Below are 16258 nucleotides of genomic sequence, written 5' to 3'. Positions count from 1 at the left end.
AACTTCAACGGGCCATTTAAATGATTAAACCTTTACTTTTACCATGTAAATTACATATATACAGCATGTTATGTGCATGTGTGTTTGGGACAGGGTTTATTTGCAACAGATATGTGCTGCACATCATAAATCAAATGAGAATGGCAGGTGTCGGAGGAGAAAAACAGAAAATGTGACAGAATGGACACTATTTGTATTTGCAGTACACGAGCCGAGATTTTTATTTTATTAGCAAATAACTCATCACTACTTTGGAGATACCATAATGGCTACATTCATTGTAAAGGACACCCTTTTTATGTTGATCCAAGTAATTCATTACCGGTAAACTCGGTACACAAATGAAGATATTTTTGTTGAAATCCGATGGCTCGGACCAGCTCAGACAGGTTTTCATTGGCACCAATGTCATATTCTCTCTCAAGATCCATAAAAGGCACTAAAGACATCATTACAAAGCCCATCTCACTACAGTGATTCTACAATAATTTTATGAAATGAGTATTTTTTTTGTGCGCAAAAAAACAAAATAGAGACTTATATAGTGATGGGCTGTTTTCAAAACAAAGTTTCGAACGGTTATGAATCAGTGTATTGATTCATGATTCAGATTGCGTGTCAAATGTATTTACCAAACACAATCATGTTTTTACATGGCAAGGACTCGAAAGGGAACTTCTCATTTACTTAACAATGGTTCCCTGAGAAGAGGGGACGAGACGCTGTGTAGATTGCCTTGTAAGTGTCTGTTGATTTGTTAATTTAGTTTAAAGATTCTGAGATTTGATGGTGCTAGATGCTGCTTATATAGTGGTTGAGCCTACTGTGCTCGCTACACAAGCGCCGTTGTCTATTGCAATGCAATAGCATGTTTGAATCAGGCTTCAGGATTTTGGTGAAAAGGAGTTTTCCCTAAAATGTAAGCTATATTGCTCTCTTTTTCCCTCCTCTCAGGAAAGCATGGTTAGTCAAGTAACCGAAGACGTTACTATTTACCACAGTAGTGAGGTCTAGTGCATGGATTTTAGTTTGGTAAACATAATCTAAATACAATAGAGGACCAAATTTTACCCTATACAATTTTTTCCTATAAAAATTGAGGTGTTACAATGTTTATTTATTTATTTATTTATTTATTTATTTATTTATTTATTTATTTATTTATTTATTTATTTAACAGATGTTACTGCTTTTGTTAATGAAAATACATTTGATATCTGCATCCCAACTACTACTGCTGTCAACTCAAGTTACTGTCAAAAGTGTAGGGCTGCAGCAGCTAATCAATAAAATCAATTATTGATAATGAAAATAATCAACAACGAAATTGATTATCATCTGCAAACCATTTCAATGGAGAAAACGCATATGGAAAATAGCAGGACACAGAGTGAGCTGCTATGTGATGGGTACACAATTCAAGTTGCCCAAAACTGAGACTGCTTTATATTTATAAAAGCTTCAAACAAAAGCATAATCATTTACAGCGTCTTGCCCTCATTTGACATGCGAATGTTGTTTGATGCTTCTGACACATGTTTTTCACAGTGCATAACTTATATTTTATGTTTATATCCTTATCTGTAAATGATAGAAAAAGTCCTGCAAACATCTTGTTAAACTGCAATTAAAAAGCGCCAGTGGGCACATGTCTGTCAAGCATATGGAGCACAGTAGAATAGGAGCGAAATAATTCTAAAGTACACTTTTTTAAAAAAATTTATTTGGAAGTCAAGTGTAGGTTTAAAATTCTACATTCAACACAAGTGATCATATATACAGTATGTGAGCACTCACAGTAAAGTCACTATTGTTGGAATGCCTCATTAATGTAATATAATTACTATCGTCATCTTCATACTACATGCCAGTTAACATTTTTTGTGCTTTTTTTTTTTTTTATTATATATGATTTTTTTTATTTAGTCAGTAATCAGCAGTTGGACCTGCATGTCTGATATTGAGGAGATCACGTTGAGGGTTGCAATTTATTGGAAATGGGACAACTTGGGTTTTGATTCACCATTACAAAGTTCTCAAGTTACCCATCTCTAATCAGTTCTTTTTATTCTAGCTAACAACAATAATTATTTTCTGATTAAGCACTTTTCAGTCCCTCCAGTATTTTGCAAGATTTTTTTCTGCCTACAATTACTAAATTTGCTGCAGTTATTCCTAATTTATGGCAATATTTGCTGAATGTCTTGTTTTACAGTGAAAATACACCACAGACACCATTTATTCTAACATTTTATTACTTTTCTGACTTCAAGAAACAGTGGAATCTGTAATTTTATAAAAATAGAAACCTAAGTGTTGTCTTCTTAATCCTGTAAAGCCTGCTGTTATCATATTTAATACACTAATTAATTAGTCTATATTATCAACATATCTCAGTGTTTTACATTTTTGGCCATATTGCTGCCTTTTTTGTTTTATTTTTGTTTGTTTTTTGATCATGGGATGGTGTGCTGTATGTATTTATGTGTAAAATATATATATTTTATATTTTAGAAGCAATTGATGATGCCAAGAAAGCCCAGCAGCTGCAGCCCGGTCTTGCACTAGCCTTCTTAAGAACAGGGTACGTTCACAATATAGTTTTCTCACATAAAACACTAACCTGTATATTTCTATATCCCTGCATCATATACAAGTCATTGAAATTCTTTTGAATCTGGAATACTGAAATACTCAATAAGTTAAATTATTGAAGAAAGCCTGAAAACAGATGTACAAACATTCTCTCTTATCTTCTGTCTGATATACTGAAAACTGCTACGTTAATGTTTCTTTGTGGATTGGGAAATTAACAACACTAATGGCATTCAAATCAGAGAAACACAAAAAGGCCAGTAGTAGATTGCATCCCTGGAAATTGTCATTTTAAAAATGTTTTTATCGTAAACACTTGGTAAATATTGCTGTATTGTCTTGTTACGTACAGTTGCTTACATATTACCTCTCACTCTTGAATCTTTAAAATATAATGAATGTGAAAATATATTTTTGTAGCAACGGGCTGGCCCACATTGTACAGCGACTCACCGGGAAAACTCCCAGTGCTCCAGATGGCCAGTCCACCCCTGCACTCAAATGTGTTTTAGTATGATTGTTTTGGCCAAGTAAAACAGGACTGCAATTACCGCAATTTTAATTTGTTAGATGAGGTGACCTTTATGAGTAGTAATTCAGCATTTGCGGCTGTAACAAATTTAAAGTTCAGGGACAAAGTAGGCGGACGTTACAATTTTAGTTTTTTTTAAATGTATTGTACTTCTTGATACCACAGTAATGTTATTAAACTGTAATGCATTAGCTTACAGGTGAACTTGATTTCTAAAGATGAAGATAACTCCCATGATTCCACGCTCATTCATAGCGTCATCTAGATTCTCCTTTGTTATTGTTTTGAAAAGCAACCTCTAGTGACAAAACTTACACACTGCTCCTTTAATGTCAAAGAGACAATATTTGCAAAGGATATTTACACAATCTGATCACAACATTCACATTTTTGTTTGCTGTCACAGAGAGAGGTGGGATATTTCAAGACCGATATTTCAGTGATAATCTGTCACGACATTTACTGCATGCCATTTCATAAAATAACTGTATATAACAGGCCTAATGTGTTTAATGCCTAATGTGTTATTCTTTTTGAAGAATTGCAGAGTATCATCTACATAACTTCATTACTGCTCTTCAGACCTTCACAGCTGGAAAAGACCTTGATTGTGAGTGTCATGTCTGGGCTTAAAAGTGTACAGTTTAAACATGTCATTGCATTATATGATTCATAATTACTCTATAGTGGTTATGGGTAAGACTGGGTGATATTTATAGTACTATTCGTACGCGATTAGTATTATCTATGGACCTCTGTGATTTAGAAATTACTCCCTCACATCTGTGTTTTGCCTGGCACATTCGCACGGGATAAGCAAAGCCTATGATTTTACTTGAATTTACTGACTTCTCCCGGATATGATGTCAAGACTTGTAAATGTTTTTTGGTTATAGATATAGCTGTATGAAATCATTAACAGGCATCACTATTGTTTTGATTATTTTTTAATAATAAACATAATTTCGTTCAGTTAGAGAACAGACGCCATGAACAGAGCACAGACCAGCGGCAGGAGTCAGATTTCATATATCACGAGTGAGAAGCTGACAATATACAGTGTAAGATTCCTTTTCAAAGTTAAGTGTAAAAGCGTCCATTTAAACGAGCTTGACATTGTACTGTTCTGTTATGTTTTTCATTAAGCATTTTTCATAATATTATTGATGTTAATATTAAACTCACCATTCAAGCAATTTGCTCCCAAATTTATACTCATTCTAAAGTTAAAGCATAATCCGTGTGAGAATTCATAACGGTGCGCATTATTACGGAGCATCCATTCTTTGTTAAAGATACAGATAGAAATGCCGCAGGAGAAAAAACAAACATGCAAAAATGATATACGATCCACCTAATCCTGGCCAAGTCACAGAGATGCCGATTCGCATGGGACTAATATTATCACAGGACCTCAGTGATAATCGAAATATGGTAGGTAATTTGCGGGGGAATTTTTACTTTACAAATGAAAGACATGGCCGATTCGCACAGGATTGAGATCGCAGACATACTCTGCAATTTTTACAAATCACCAGAGGTCCCTAGATAATACTAGTCCCATGCGAATAGGGCTTAACACAACATAGTCATACTTACATGCAAGCATACATACATATATCATACATATATATGTGTGTGTATGTATGTGTGTATATATATATATATATATATATATATATATATATATATATATATATATATATATATATATAATATATTCTGTGCGCTAGGGCTGGGTGATACAGCTACATCACAATGTATTGTTTTATATGATTCCACATTAATGATTATTGTGCGTTTTTATAACCTTTTTAATTTACCCAAAGGCAAACAACAAATAATTTTAGTTTGAAGTCAAACACAAAATAATCACCATTTTCTCATACAAGGCTTAAAGGGTTAGTTCACTCAATTTTTTTTATTGTCATTAATGTCTCACCCTAATGTCGTTCCACACCTGCAAGGCTCCTCTTCGAAACACAGTTTAAGATATTTTAGTCCGAGAGCTTATGCACCCATGTCCAGAAAGGTAATAAAAACATCATCAAAGTAGTCCATATGTGACATCAGTTGGTTAATAAGAATCTCTTGAAGCATTGAAAATACATTTTGGTCCAAAAAAAAAAAAAATACAACTTTATTCAGCATTGTCTTCTCTTCTGGGTTTGTTTTCAATCCTCAAATAAAGATTTAAACTGTTATGATTCAGCGTATTGATTTATAAAAATGCAATTTAAAATGTCTGTCCACACACATGACGCTCTTCCCAACTGGACTATTTACCTTTTTCCGGCTACAACGGAGTTCCCACGGGACTTCAGCGCAAGACTACAGCTAGCCGTTTAAAACACGCATCTCGCATCTCGTCATGTAAGGGATATTGTCTGCTTATATGAAAAGTTACTGTTATATCATCATAATAAAAAGTTTTTATGACAGCCATTATACATTTTTTTTTTTTACGCTAAATGCAGTAAATATTTCATATGTTATGTGTAATGTGTAATTCCATCACAGTTTTGGTCTTGCATTTCCTACATGGTGGTATTAAAAAGGTCTTAAGTCTTAAATTTAAATTGTTTATATTTGTAGAGCTGAAAACCCCCACAAAGTCTCAAGACAAATTTTCTAAAAGTTGAACCTCTAAACATGCGGTTCTCTTGTGCGAGTGCAACAGTCAAAGTATGCCTTCTGTGTGAAACGGTTGGTTTCGGCTTAGACTTAACCAAGATCTTGTCTGCACATGGTGCTACCAAACTTAAGACAAACTTATTGTCTGTTTGCTTTTCATGCATAGCACAAGTCTTTTTATGAAATGAGCGCAATACCAAATGTTTTTTTCTATCGTTAGTGATAAAAGTGTATCACAATTCCCAATAATAACAAGATTAACCTGTAGTTAAAGTAGCCTATAGTTAACAATCACTTGTACAAAGTGCCATGGGAAGTCATGTTAATTTTCTGTCATCACTTGGAATATCTGAAAGTGTATTAAATGTGAGATGCACGATTGCGGTGTCCATTTATAGACTCCATGGCAGAGAATTATTTTGAGTCCTTTAATAAGATATTGTTGAATTTTAGTTAAAAGATATACCTTTTCACAGAGTGATCCTCAATAATTCTGCATGTTAAAAACTGCATTTTGATATGTTTTTGTGTTACAAAGGTTCGATTGAAGGATTTCAAACATGGATCCAGCACTGTGAGAACAAAATGGCGAGTATGTATAACTTTACCAGGCATTTCCACTCATTCTCTATTGATCAATATGAAGTGTATCTTTTGTATTTATTGCTTGAAATAATACCCTCTTTTTCTCTGAATTTTCAGCACACATTCCAAACAATACTTCAGATTTGGTAAGCATGTTTTTTCTATTTTAATTATTTAAGTGAGATATCATTAAAGAATAATTAGCTAGCACTACTTTTTCTTGCTTGATTTTCATAATCTTGTATGTTGTTTGTTGTATTCCATTAAATGAGAGTCCATAGAAAGTCTGTAAACTTGGTGATCAATTATTTTCCCTGCTGTGTTTTGTCTTTCTCCTTGGTTTCCACTGAAATGCACAAATAATTGACTGTGTTTAAACAGCAGCAAACTACAACCCATTCTCTCAAGTAAGTGTTGTGATGCCCATTGTTTTATTTTAAACCCGATTGTCTTTTATTTGTTACACAAATTATGATCCTATACAATAAGATGCACACACAAAAATCATGTCAAATTTGATAAGTACCTACTCCTCTTCAGATATGACTGGTACCAGACAGAGTCTCATGTTGCAGTGACCATCATGGTAAAAAATGCCAAGAAGGAGGATGTAACTGTCAGCTTTGGTGAAAGAGAGGTAATGTTCATGGTTTTCTTCATGTCAATAATGTATTCATCATGTTAATAGCTCAATCAATCAACTTTATTTATATAGCGCTTTTACAATGACGAATGTTTCAAAGCAGCTTCACGGTGTTAAACGGGATGATATTGCAACAAAATTTGTTCTAGAGAAAACAGTGATCAGTGAACAGTTATCAACTTATTTTAATTTATCATATAGCGCCAATGATGGCAGATCAGTGTTATATTTTATACAATTAAATAGAACTAATTAATTAATTTTATTTGTAAATTTAGTTGAATAACTTGTCCACAACTGAGCAAGCCAAGCCTAATGCAACAGTGGCAAGGAACCAAAACTCCATTAGGGCATGATGGAGAAAAATAAACCTTCGGGAGAAACCAGGCTCAGTCGGGGTGCCTGTTCTCCTCTGGCCTATTATCAAACAGTGTATGATTATTATTATGGCAACCTTACAGGTCAGAAATCATATGAGATCTGAATATTCAAAATGTCTGTGTATCACGCAAGAAACAAGTTTATTTAGGATGGCGTGTCAATTACACGTATGAATACTTGAAAGATCGGAGTCGTCGCGCCTGAGATAGGTTTATTGAGGATGACATGCCTCTGTAAGATGGCTTACTGAGATGAGTCTACTTTAAAGTTCTAAATGTTGAAAAGAGACCAACAAATCAAATTTATATGAATAAAACATTTAATGATTTAAGTAGCCATTTGGCTGGCATGATAATTTTGCTATGGAACACTCATTGAAGAAAGAAACAAATGGGCATTTCACGCCCATGGCAATGAATTTTCAGCATAGTAGCACACAATTACAAGTCCACATTCCAAATTAATGGAATGAGAGCAAGAAAATTACATAATCTATCCATTAAACATTGGCTATTCTATCCATTTTATAACTCTTTTAGATAATAGAGGAGAACCAAATTGTCTCTACTTGTTTAAAGTGTCTTATTTATATATATATATATATATATATATATATATATATATATATATATATATATATATATATATATATATATATATATATATATATATATATATATATATATATATATATAAAAGCCACTTTATCAGGTGCACCTTGCTAGTACCATTGTGCTAGAAACATTTCAGAGAAACCAGTTTAAGATGATTTGAGCTTTGTGACTGGGTTATCCTGCTGGAAGTAACCATCAGAAGATGTACCCATGTGGTCACTAGCAGTCAGGTCATTAGGAAGTGAACATGGTCAGCAACAATACTCAGGTAGCCTGTGGCGTTTGTGCTCAATTGGTACTAAGTGGATCAAAGTATGACAAGAAAATATCCCCCACACCTTGAACCACCTGCAGCAGCCTGAAGCATTGATACAAAGCAGGATGGATGTTTCATGTTTTTTACACTGAATCCTAACACTACCATCTGAATGTCGCAGCAGAAATCTAGAAAGAGAAGTGGCAGCGCGCAGCTCACACGAACAAATCATCTCATGAATGAATCATTACAACTTTCCAAAATTCTGTATCCTGTCCTGTCTCATATAATCGCTCGGTCAGTGGTTTAACCGCAGAAAGACGTCAATAAAACAGCTTGTAAACAATGTCATGTAACGTCACATTTACTACAGAAGTAACATATCCAATGACCATAAACTCGTTAGTGAGCTAGAAAAAATAACCCTAGAGATGAGCATTTTGAAAAATATGCACCACATATCAACAACTCAAAGGCTTATTGTAGCTATATGGGCGTTCAGTTTTTCTTTTTGAATACATTTAGCCAAAATCTCATGATATAAAAGATGAAGCGCTATGCAGGATATTTAAATACCAGAATAAGACACTTTTCTGCTCTTTGAATATTGAAAAAACATTTAGCCTTATGTCTGGGTTTCTAATTAACTGTTGCATTACATTGGACTGATGTTATGGGTAACTAAATAAACTACTGAACATTGGACTGAGATTTGCATGCCTAGTCACACCCACCCAAATATACGGGTATAAATATGACCGGTGTTACTCCTTGCATGTTTTGCTGAGGAGCCAAGATAGGAATCCTGGCCATTTCAGAGGTGGTTCAGGGCTGACGGGGGACGAAACGTTTACGTTCCCTCCTTCTGGATGCAGGGCTTGTCATTGACCCAATCAGACCATTATCATGAAAGTTTATGATTTGCACACATTTTTAAGCTTTTGCGAACAGTCGAGAAATGTGTAAGCTATCAGTTTATTGGATCTGTGCAATGTTTTAAAGTGACTGACAGCAGCCTAATATTGCTACTGTCTGTTTTTAATGTTAATCAAACAACAGACTTGCTGCAAAAATACCTCGTTCTCTTGACTGAATGACTTTTATAACTTTCATTAGGATTCATCTATATTTAATTCATACAGTGAAGACTATGCAGTGTTATTTTACATTTGATAATGCTACTTTATTTAATTTCTTTACCTAATCTGTATTTACGGTTAGATCTACCTGTAAAACCTGAAAGCACTGTTCATTTAATTTGCATTACATATTTTTATTTGCATTGATTTTGTATCCTATGTAAAATGTCTGGTGAGTAAAATAAAAAATGTACTAGCCAATGATGACTTGAGTGTGTCTGTAGAGGGTTTGTGAGATCTGTATTATAAATGACACATTAAACTAGCCTGAGTTCTGTCTACCAAAATTAAAATCTAATGAGTCTGTTCTTTTTTCTGAGTCTTAGCTGACAACTGTGGTAAAGCTTCCATCAGGAGAAGATTACTGCCTAATGATCCATCTTCTGCATCCTATTGTCACACAACAGAGCACATACAGGATCCTCCCAACCAAGGTCAGCCTTACTGTAGATGTTTGTCTTGCAGAATTTTCTTTATTTTTAAACAAACTTTCTTCAAACTAATATTATTCATTTGTATGCCATTAAAGAGTAGCCTGGTCTTACCAGACTCTTGTACATTTCATATGTACAGAGAGTATGGCCACTCTCCATTGACAAACGTTTACTTCCGCGAAAGCGGGTACTCTGTTGAAGTTTAAAACTATTGGATCTGCCATAACCAATAGCTAACGTTTGGTTGTGACGTATATCATGCGCCCTTTGCCTGTTTCACACATGGAAATCCGTCAAAATAAATGTGCAAGGCCACCTCAGGGATGATGATGATGATGATGATGATGATGATGATGATGATGATGATGATGATGATAAAACCTTTATTGCCCCAAAGGGAATTTGTTTTACACTCAAGGGAGCCACATTAAACATTAGCACAAGTAACATTAACTTAAAATAAAAGTAAAATAAAACCACACTATACATCCAACATCATTATAGACAGAGAATACAGAAAATAAAACAAACAATAACAACGCAACATGTGGTAACATACAATCATCAGTCCAGTAGCTAAAAATTAATCAATAAATTATTTAATAAATAATCAGTAGTGCACTTTTGTCTATGTGCCTGTGTTCGATCTGTTCAGTAACTGATTGCTCTTTGGCACAAATGATGTGATGACCCGTTTAGTTTTTGTTAGGGGCATTCTAAATCTATGTCCACAGGGTGGGGTGGAGTGGGGGGGACTGATAAAGAGAGAGATAAAACCTAAAACTCGTGCATTTAGGTTGTGATTTATTCACGCCACGGTGGGCGGAAGAGTTTTGTGATCGGAAGCGCGCGGCTCACGTGGTCCTTACAGCATTGTATGCTGTAAATAAAATGTGATATGCTTCTTATTATAATAAAGTCTGCTATAAATAACGGACCAATTGAAATGTTTACGTGCTTTTATTTTAATTTGTTTGAGCGGTGATGAAATATATGGCTCTTGTAAATACTTGCCAGCATTTTAAAGAAATACAAGTTTAGAAATGCATCCAAATAACAGCAAAGCACAACCGTACGGTGCTTTGCATTGATTCAAAATTGATTATAAACAGTGCATTTTGAAGTGATTTGGACAGCTATTACATTACCACATGACCTTAGTGTTTGTCAAAAGCAGCAGGTAATTCGGCCGGGGATTTTTTGTGGGTGGTGGGAAACAGACGGCAATAAAATCGCTGACTAGCCCCTGTAGATGATGGCAATACCTTCCGAACCCACGATGAACAATTACCATCCGAATAGGGCTTTACCCAGCCAACTCCTTCACCACAAATGGAGCGAGCTGGAAAATCATTTTTTTTCCCGAATTCACCCTGTTGTAGAGGAGGGCCACCAACAAAACTCAGCAAAGATTGTTATTGCTCCAACTTTAACTTCTGGATATTTGTCAGCTGTGCCACAACGGAATGAATGGTTTCGTTTGTATCTTTCTCCGCTGCCATTACTGAACTACAACTCAAACTAGCGCACAACATCAACCTCCGTGTTCACAGCCACTCCCTCTGTTTGCTGATTGGACCGGTAAAAATTTGTTCGGAGAAAACCTAAGAATACCCTGCAGTCCCAGACTAAGTACTGAAGGAAAATGAAAATTGAGTAGAAGTACACAGGAGGTCGGAGCCAGGCTAATTAAAGGGTTAGTTCACCAAAAAATGAAAAAAAATCTGTCATTAATTACTTACCCTCGTGTGTTACTCTTCCCAAAAAAAAAAAAACTGGTTAGAGCCAGCGGTGGCAAACACACCTGAAAAACTAAGTCTGTGGACGGTTAAAAGCAGCCCGACATTACCTAACGGCCAATTGTCCTGGGTTTAAGATTAGCCGTTTCCATTAAACACACCCAAATTTATTTCTATGGTTCTTGCATTTCCTGCTGCTCTTCTGAAGTATGCATTCTGTGCAAAGGCACATAATCTATGATTCTGTAATCTTCCTATTTGTCTCCCCCTTTCTTTCCTCAGATAGAGATTAAGATGAAGAAGACTGCAGCCACACAGTGGGAGAAACTGCAAGGAGAAGGCACACTTTCTAACGTGAAGCACTTTACTCCAAGTCAGTATTGAACAGCACAGAATAAAGACAGCATTTTTCCTCATGTTTATGCCAAATTGGGTTAAATAAAATGTTATTTCCATCTTAATGTATTAGACCAGTATCCATCATCATCCCACTATACACGTAATTGGGACAAGTTGGTGGGTGAAATAAAAGATGAGGAAAAGAGCGAGAAGCTGGAGGGGGATGCTGCTCTCAACAAGCTGTTCCAGCAGATCTACTCAGATGGGTCAGACGATGTCAAGCGGGCAATGAACAAGTCGTTTGTAAGTATTTCAAGGCCGGCCAACTATGCATATATTTATATCTCTCTTTTGATATTCTCTGATTGTCTTCCCACCTTTTTTTAAATGGTATACAATGCATCTGGAAAGTATTCACAGCACTTATCACCAACAGGATGCACCTCAGCTCTATTCTGAATGTCATGGCAAAGTCTGTGAATACTTATGTACTTGTTATTTTTGGCTTTTTAATTTATATATATATATATATATATATATATATATATATATATATATATATATATATATATATATATATATATATATATATATATATATATATATATATATATACATTTGCAAAATTTCAAACAAACTTCTTTCATGTTGTCAGTTAGGCATTGTTTGTAGAATTGAGGGGGAAAAGAATGAATTTAATCAATTTTGGAATAACACTGTATACAACAAAATGTGGAAAAAGTGAAGCGCTGTGAATACTTTGCGGATGCACTGTATTTCCAAGACCAAATTAAGATTTGATAAACATTATGTAGAAAACGGCAAGCATATTTTAGTCTCTGTGGCTCTGGGTTTGTATTCACAAAACAACTTGAAGCTAAAAGTAGCTCCTTATTTGCCAATTTAGGAGAAACTTAAAAATAATGGGCATGTCACTCCTAATTTTAGGACTCCTAAATTTTAGTATTTAAATCCATTAAATGCTAGGAGTAGTCAAGAGAACTCCTAAAATGGGTGGATTGTTGCAAAAGCCATTAGGATTGTTTAGTGACAAATAACTAAACAATCCTAATTGCTGTTGCCGCAATCCACCCATGTTGTTCCAAACCTGTATGAGTTTCTTTCTTCTGCTGAACACAAAAGATATTTGGAATAATGTTTGTAACCAAGCAGATAGAACAACCATTCACTACCATAGTAGGGGAAAAAATAGTCAATAGTTAATTTCAATTTGATTCTAGTGAATCTATGTTTTGTTAGAAACATTCTTTAAAATATCATATTTTCTGTTCAGCAGAAGAAAGAAACTCATACAGGTTTAGAAAAACATGAAGGTAAGTAAATTATGATGTAATTTTCATTTTTAGGTGAACTATCCCTTAAAGACTTCTCTCTATTCCTTAGTAAAATTTGCTGTCAGCAGCTCTGTGGATAGGCTTTAAGAGAGAACTTTTTTTAAGGTTTTAAGATAGAAGCTGCTGGCTGTCTTATGCAACAAACATGACACATTCATCTTCATTTCAAACCCTTCTGCAGTCATACAACTTTAGTAAAGCTGTACATGTTCAATATTCCTCCACAGATGGAATCAGGAGGCACAGTCCTCAGCACCAATTGGATAGATGTTGGTAAACGGAAAGTAGAGATGAACCCACCTGAAGATGTTGAGTGGAAAAAGTATTGAAAGCAGTGGATGACATCTTGTCCATCACCAATTGTCCTAATGTCTTTATGCTCTTTTTTTCCACTTGGTTCTTTTTTATTTTTGCCTTCACACTTCATGCTTTCTCCTTTGTCTGACCCAGAATAGTCCTGGGCTGTGTTTTCCAAAAGCATTGTAAACCTAAGTAGATCATAGGAACCTTTGCCACTAAAGTTCACTTTATGATCAACTTTGTTCAGAATGATTTTGGGAAACACAGCCCTGTACTAAAATGTAGTTTAAAATGAGATGACTTTAAAATAAAACTTCTCAGTCTAATAATAGCTTCAGTCTGGAACCAAATTATCTCATTACATTACGCAATTTTTAAAAATCACACATTTAAAGCAACTGTTAAGTAGCTTTAAATAAAAAGCTCTTTAGCCACACTGAATTTCTTAGGTTATTTTATCTCTCCATCTGTGAAACGTGTGCCTCAATTAATGTTGATCTCTATTTTAATGTTTTCTAAATATTATTTCAACATGCTGTAAATAATCTGTTCTTGTTCTCTGATTGGGTGCCCTTGGTCTCTTCAATATCAATGTTTGCCCAACCTCAAATGTACATTTTAAAGGAATTGAAAAAGTAATAAATTTTCCACAAAGAGGCTGAAACTTCACTGGAACTGATGGGTGTGAGATGCAAAAATGGTGATGTACCAGCCAGTATCTGATGGTGCTGTATATTTTTTATTATATGGTGCTTGTTATTAAACCAATGAGGTTTGTTCTCGTGTGTCAAGCAGGTTCGGTTGAGCTCCTGTTTATGTTCGCTGATCAATGTTTGTGTATAAAAGTATAAATTTAGTCTGTTCATGATATAAAGCGATTGTGTATCCAGAAAATTTGGGCTAAATCGTTCAATTCATATGAATTTTACAATCTTATGAACTTTTTGAGGCATTAAAAGGGTTGTTACGTAGCTGTCAGTGGAGGGACAGAATGCTCAGATTTCATTAAAAAGATTGGTAACACTGTACAATAAGGATTCATTAGTTATCATTACAGTAGTTAATGTATTAAATTACATGAACTAACTATAGGTGAAGAATTAGTTACTGTATTTGTTCATCTTTGTTAATGTTAGTTAAAATACAGGTGTTCATGCATTAACGTTAACAACATTTTAAATTAGCAAATAATGAAATTAACATTAACAAAGACTAATTAATGCTTAATAAGTACAGTTGATTATTAATCTTAACTAATGAACCTTATTGTAAATTGTTACCGAAAGGTCTTCATTTATGTTCAGAAGATGAATGAAAGGGGGTCTTGCGGTTTAGAATGACTTGAGGGTAATTAATAACATAATTTTTTAGTTGTTGGTGAACTATCCTTTTAAGTGAGAATGAGAACTTTTAAGCGTACAGGCTGGGTTGTGTTCCAATTAGCCTACTTAATCTATGCCTTAAAAGTATTTACTCTTTTTGTAAAGAAATGTTTTGAGTTGGTAGCAGGCGAATAGACGAGCTTTGGGAAATACTACCAGGTCATAAAAGTGCTTTGTTATGGATGCTTTGTCTCATGGTTAAGTGCATCCTGTCACTGTAAACTGGCCTGTCAAACATCTTATTCTCTACGTTTAATTTAATTTACCATATTGAAAAGAGAAAAGTAGCATGTTGGGGTCTTTCATGCAGACTCCTCATATTTATGTGTAATGCTGCATTTAAAAGTTTATGGCTAATAAAGTTTCATGTTGCAGAAGAAATATAACACGGAAAACATTACATATTTTTGTATTAGGTTAAATGTTTATTAGTCACTCAAACCCCTTTATATACTTAACTGCTAGTCATGCATACCCATCATGTTTGTAGTTTAACACTTTATTTGTGTTTGTGGTTCTGAAGAGAATCTTCCCCAAAGCACATTTATGAATATATCTTACTAGCCTGACGTGGTCATATTCAATTCTAGTCAGAATATGAGTCTGAAACTGCTCCATTGGGCTGTGATTATTGGACGTGTTTCAACCGAACCAGGAAAGACCTTAATTGGATAGACCTACAACCAATCAGAGCAGCAAAGCGACGCATTGTCAAATGTCAACAGAGCTCAACTGCACTGTGTTGCAAGTCCGAGTTTTTTTGCCACTGGTTGTTTTCTATGTCCGCAGGTTGAAGCGACTATTATGTGAAATATAGACCTATGAGTGCGAATTTTAGCAGGCAACCTTGCCAAAATAACACACATTTTACCCCCCCAAACACCAGATAATTATTCCTCTATGGATCGAGGCCAGACCGAACTGCCCGACCTAAATATTTTGTGGGCGGGGCTAAATTCGGCTGGCATCCAGGCTAATATCTTACTGATGTTCTTCATAAATACCAGTTGTGATATTGTACAATGAGGACGTTCTCTGCTTCTGAAATCGCATACTGTGGATGGGTGCTACATTTGAATTTGAACTTGCTTCATGACTGATAAAATGCCTTCTAGATAGTACTAGAAATTCAGGCTTACTACATCTGTCATGTTGTTACCACAACGTGACCTACTAGCATTAGATTCTTTCAACCTACATTCATAAATCCTCTCCCGTGGCCTCATGGGATAGTAAAGCGTTCATTAAATGCACACTTAAAGGGGTGATGAATTGAGGAATCAACTTTTCCCTGAGCTTTTGATATATAAAAGGTCATGGTAATATATAC

At 34.9% G+C, this 16258-nt stretch overlaps 1 protein-coding gene across 3 annotated transcripts in view; it reads left to right on the top strand.

The window, feature by feature from the left end:
- The window catches only part of sugt1 (SGT1 homolog, MIS12 kinetochore complex assembly cochaperone), a 34226-nt gene extending 19885 nt beyond the window's left edge, over positions 1-14341 (top strand). For 2 of the 3 annotated variants that reach the window (XM_067441582.1, XM_067441583.1), the window contains exons 5-14: positions 2515-2584; positions 3667-3737; positions 6300-6353; positions 6464-6492; positions 6728-6753; positions 6887-6983; positions 9706-9813; positions 11835-11925; positions 12022-12194; positions 13474-14341. In XM_067441582.1, coding sequence (XP_067297683.1) covers positions 2515-2584; positions 3667-3737; positions 6300-6353; positions 6464-6492; positions 6728-6753; positions 6887-6983; positions 9706-9813; positions 11835-11925; positions 12022-12194; positions 13474-13575 — 821 coding nt within the window. In that variant the 3' untranslated portion in view covers positions 13576-14341. The remainder of the gene's footprint in view (positions 1-2514; positions 2585-3666; positions 3738-6299; positions 6354-6463; positions 6493-6727; positions 6754-6886; positions 6984-9705; positions 9814-11834; positions 11926-12021; positions 12195-13473) is intronic. The other variant, XM_067441581.1, reaches the window with a different exon arrangement.
- The last annotated feature ends 1917 nt before the right edge of the window (positions 14342-16258 follow it).

Source organism: Pseudorasbora parva, chromosome 4, assembly GCF_024679245.1.
Source record: "Pseudorasbora parva isolate DD20220531a chromosome 4, ASM2467924v1, whole genome shotgun sequence".
Classification (NCBI taxonomy): Eukaryota; Metazoa; Chordata; class Actinopteri; order Cypriniformes; family Gobionidae; genus Pseudorasbora; species Pseudorasbora parva.
The sequence above is the reverse complement of the archived record's forward strand: the minus strand, read 5'-3'. Positions and strand labels throughout refer to the sequence as shown.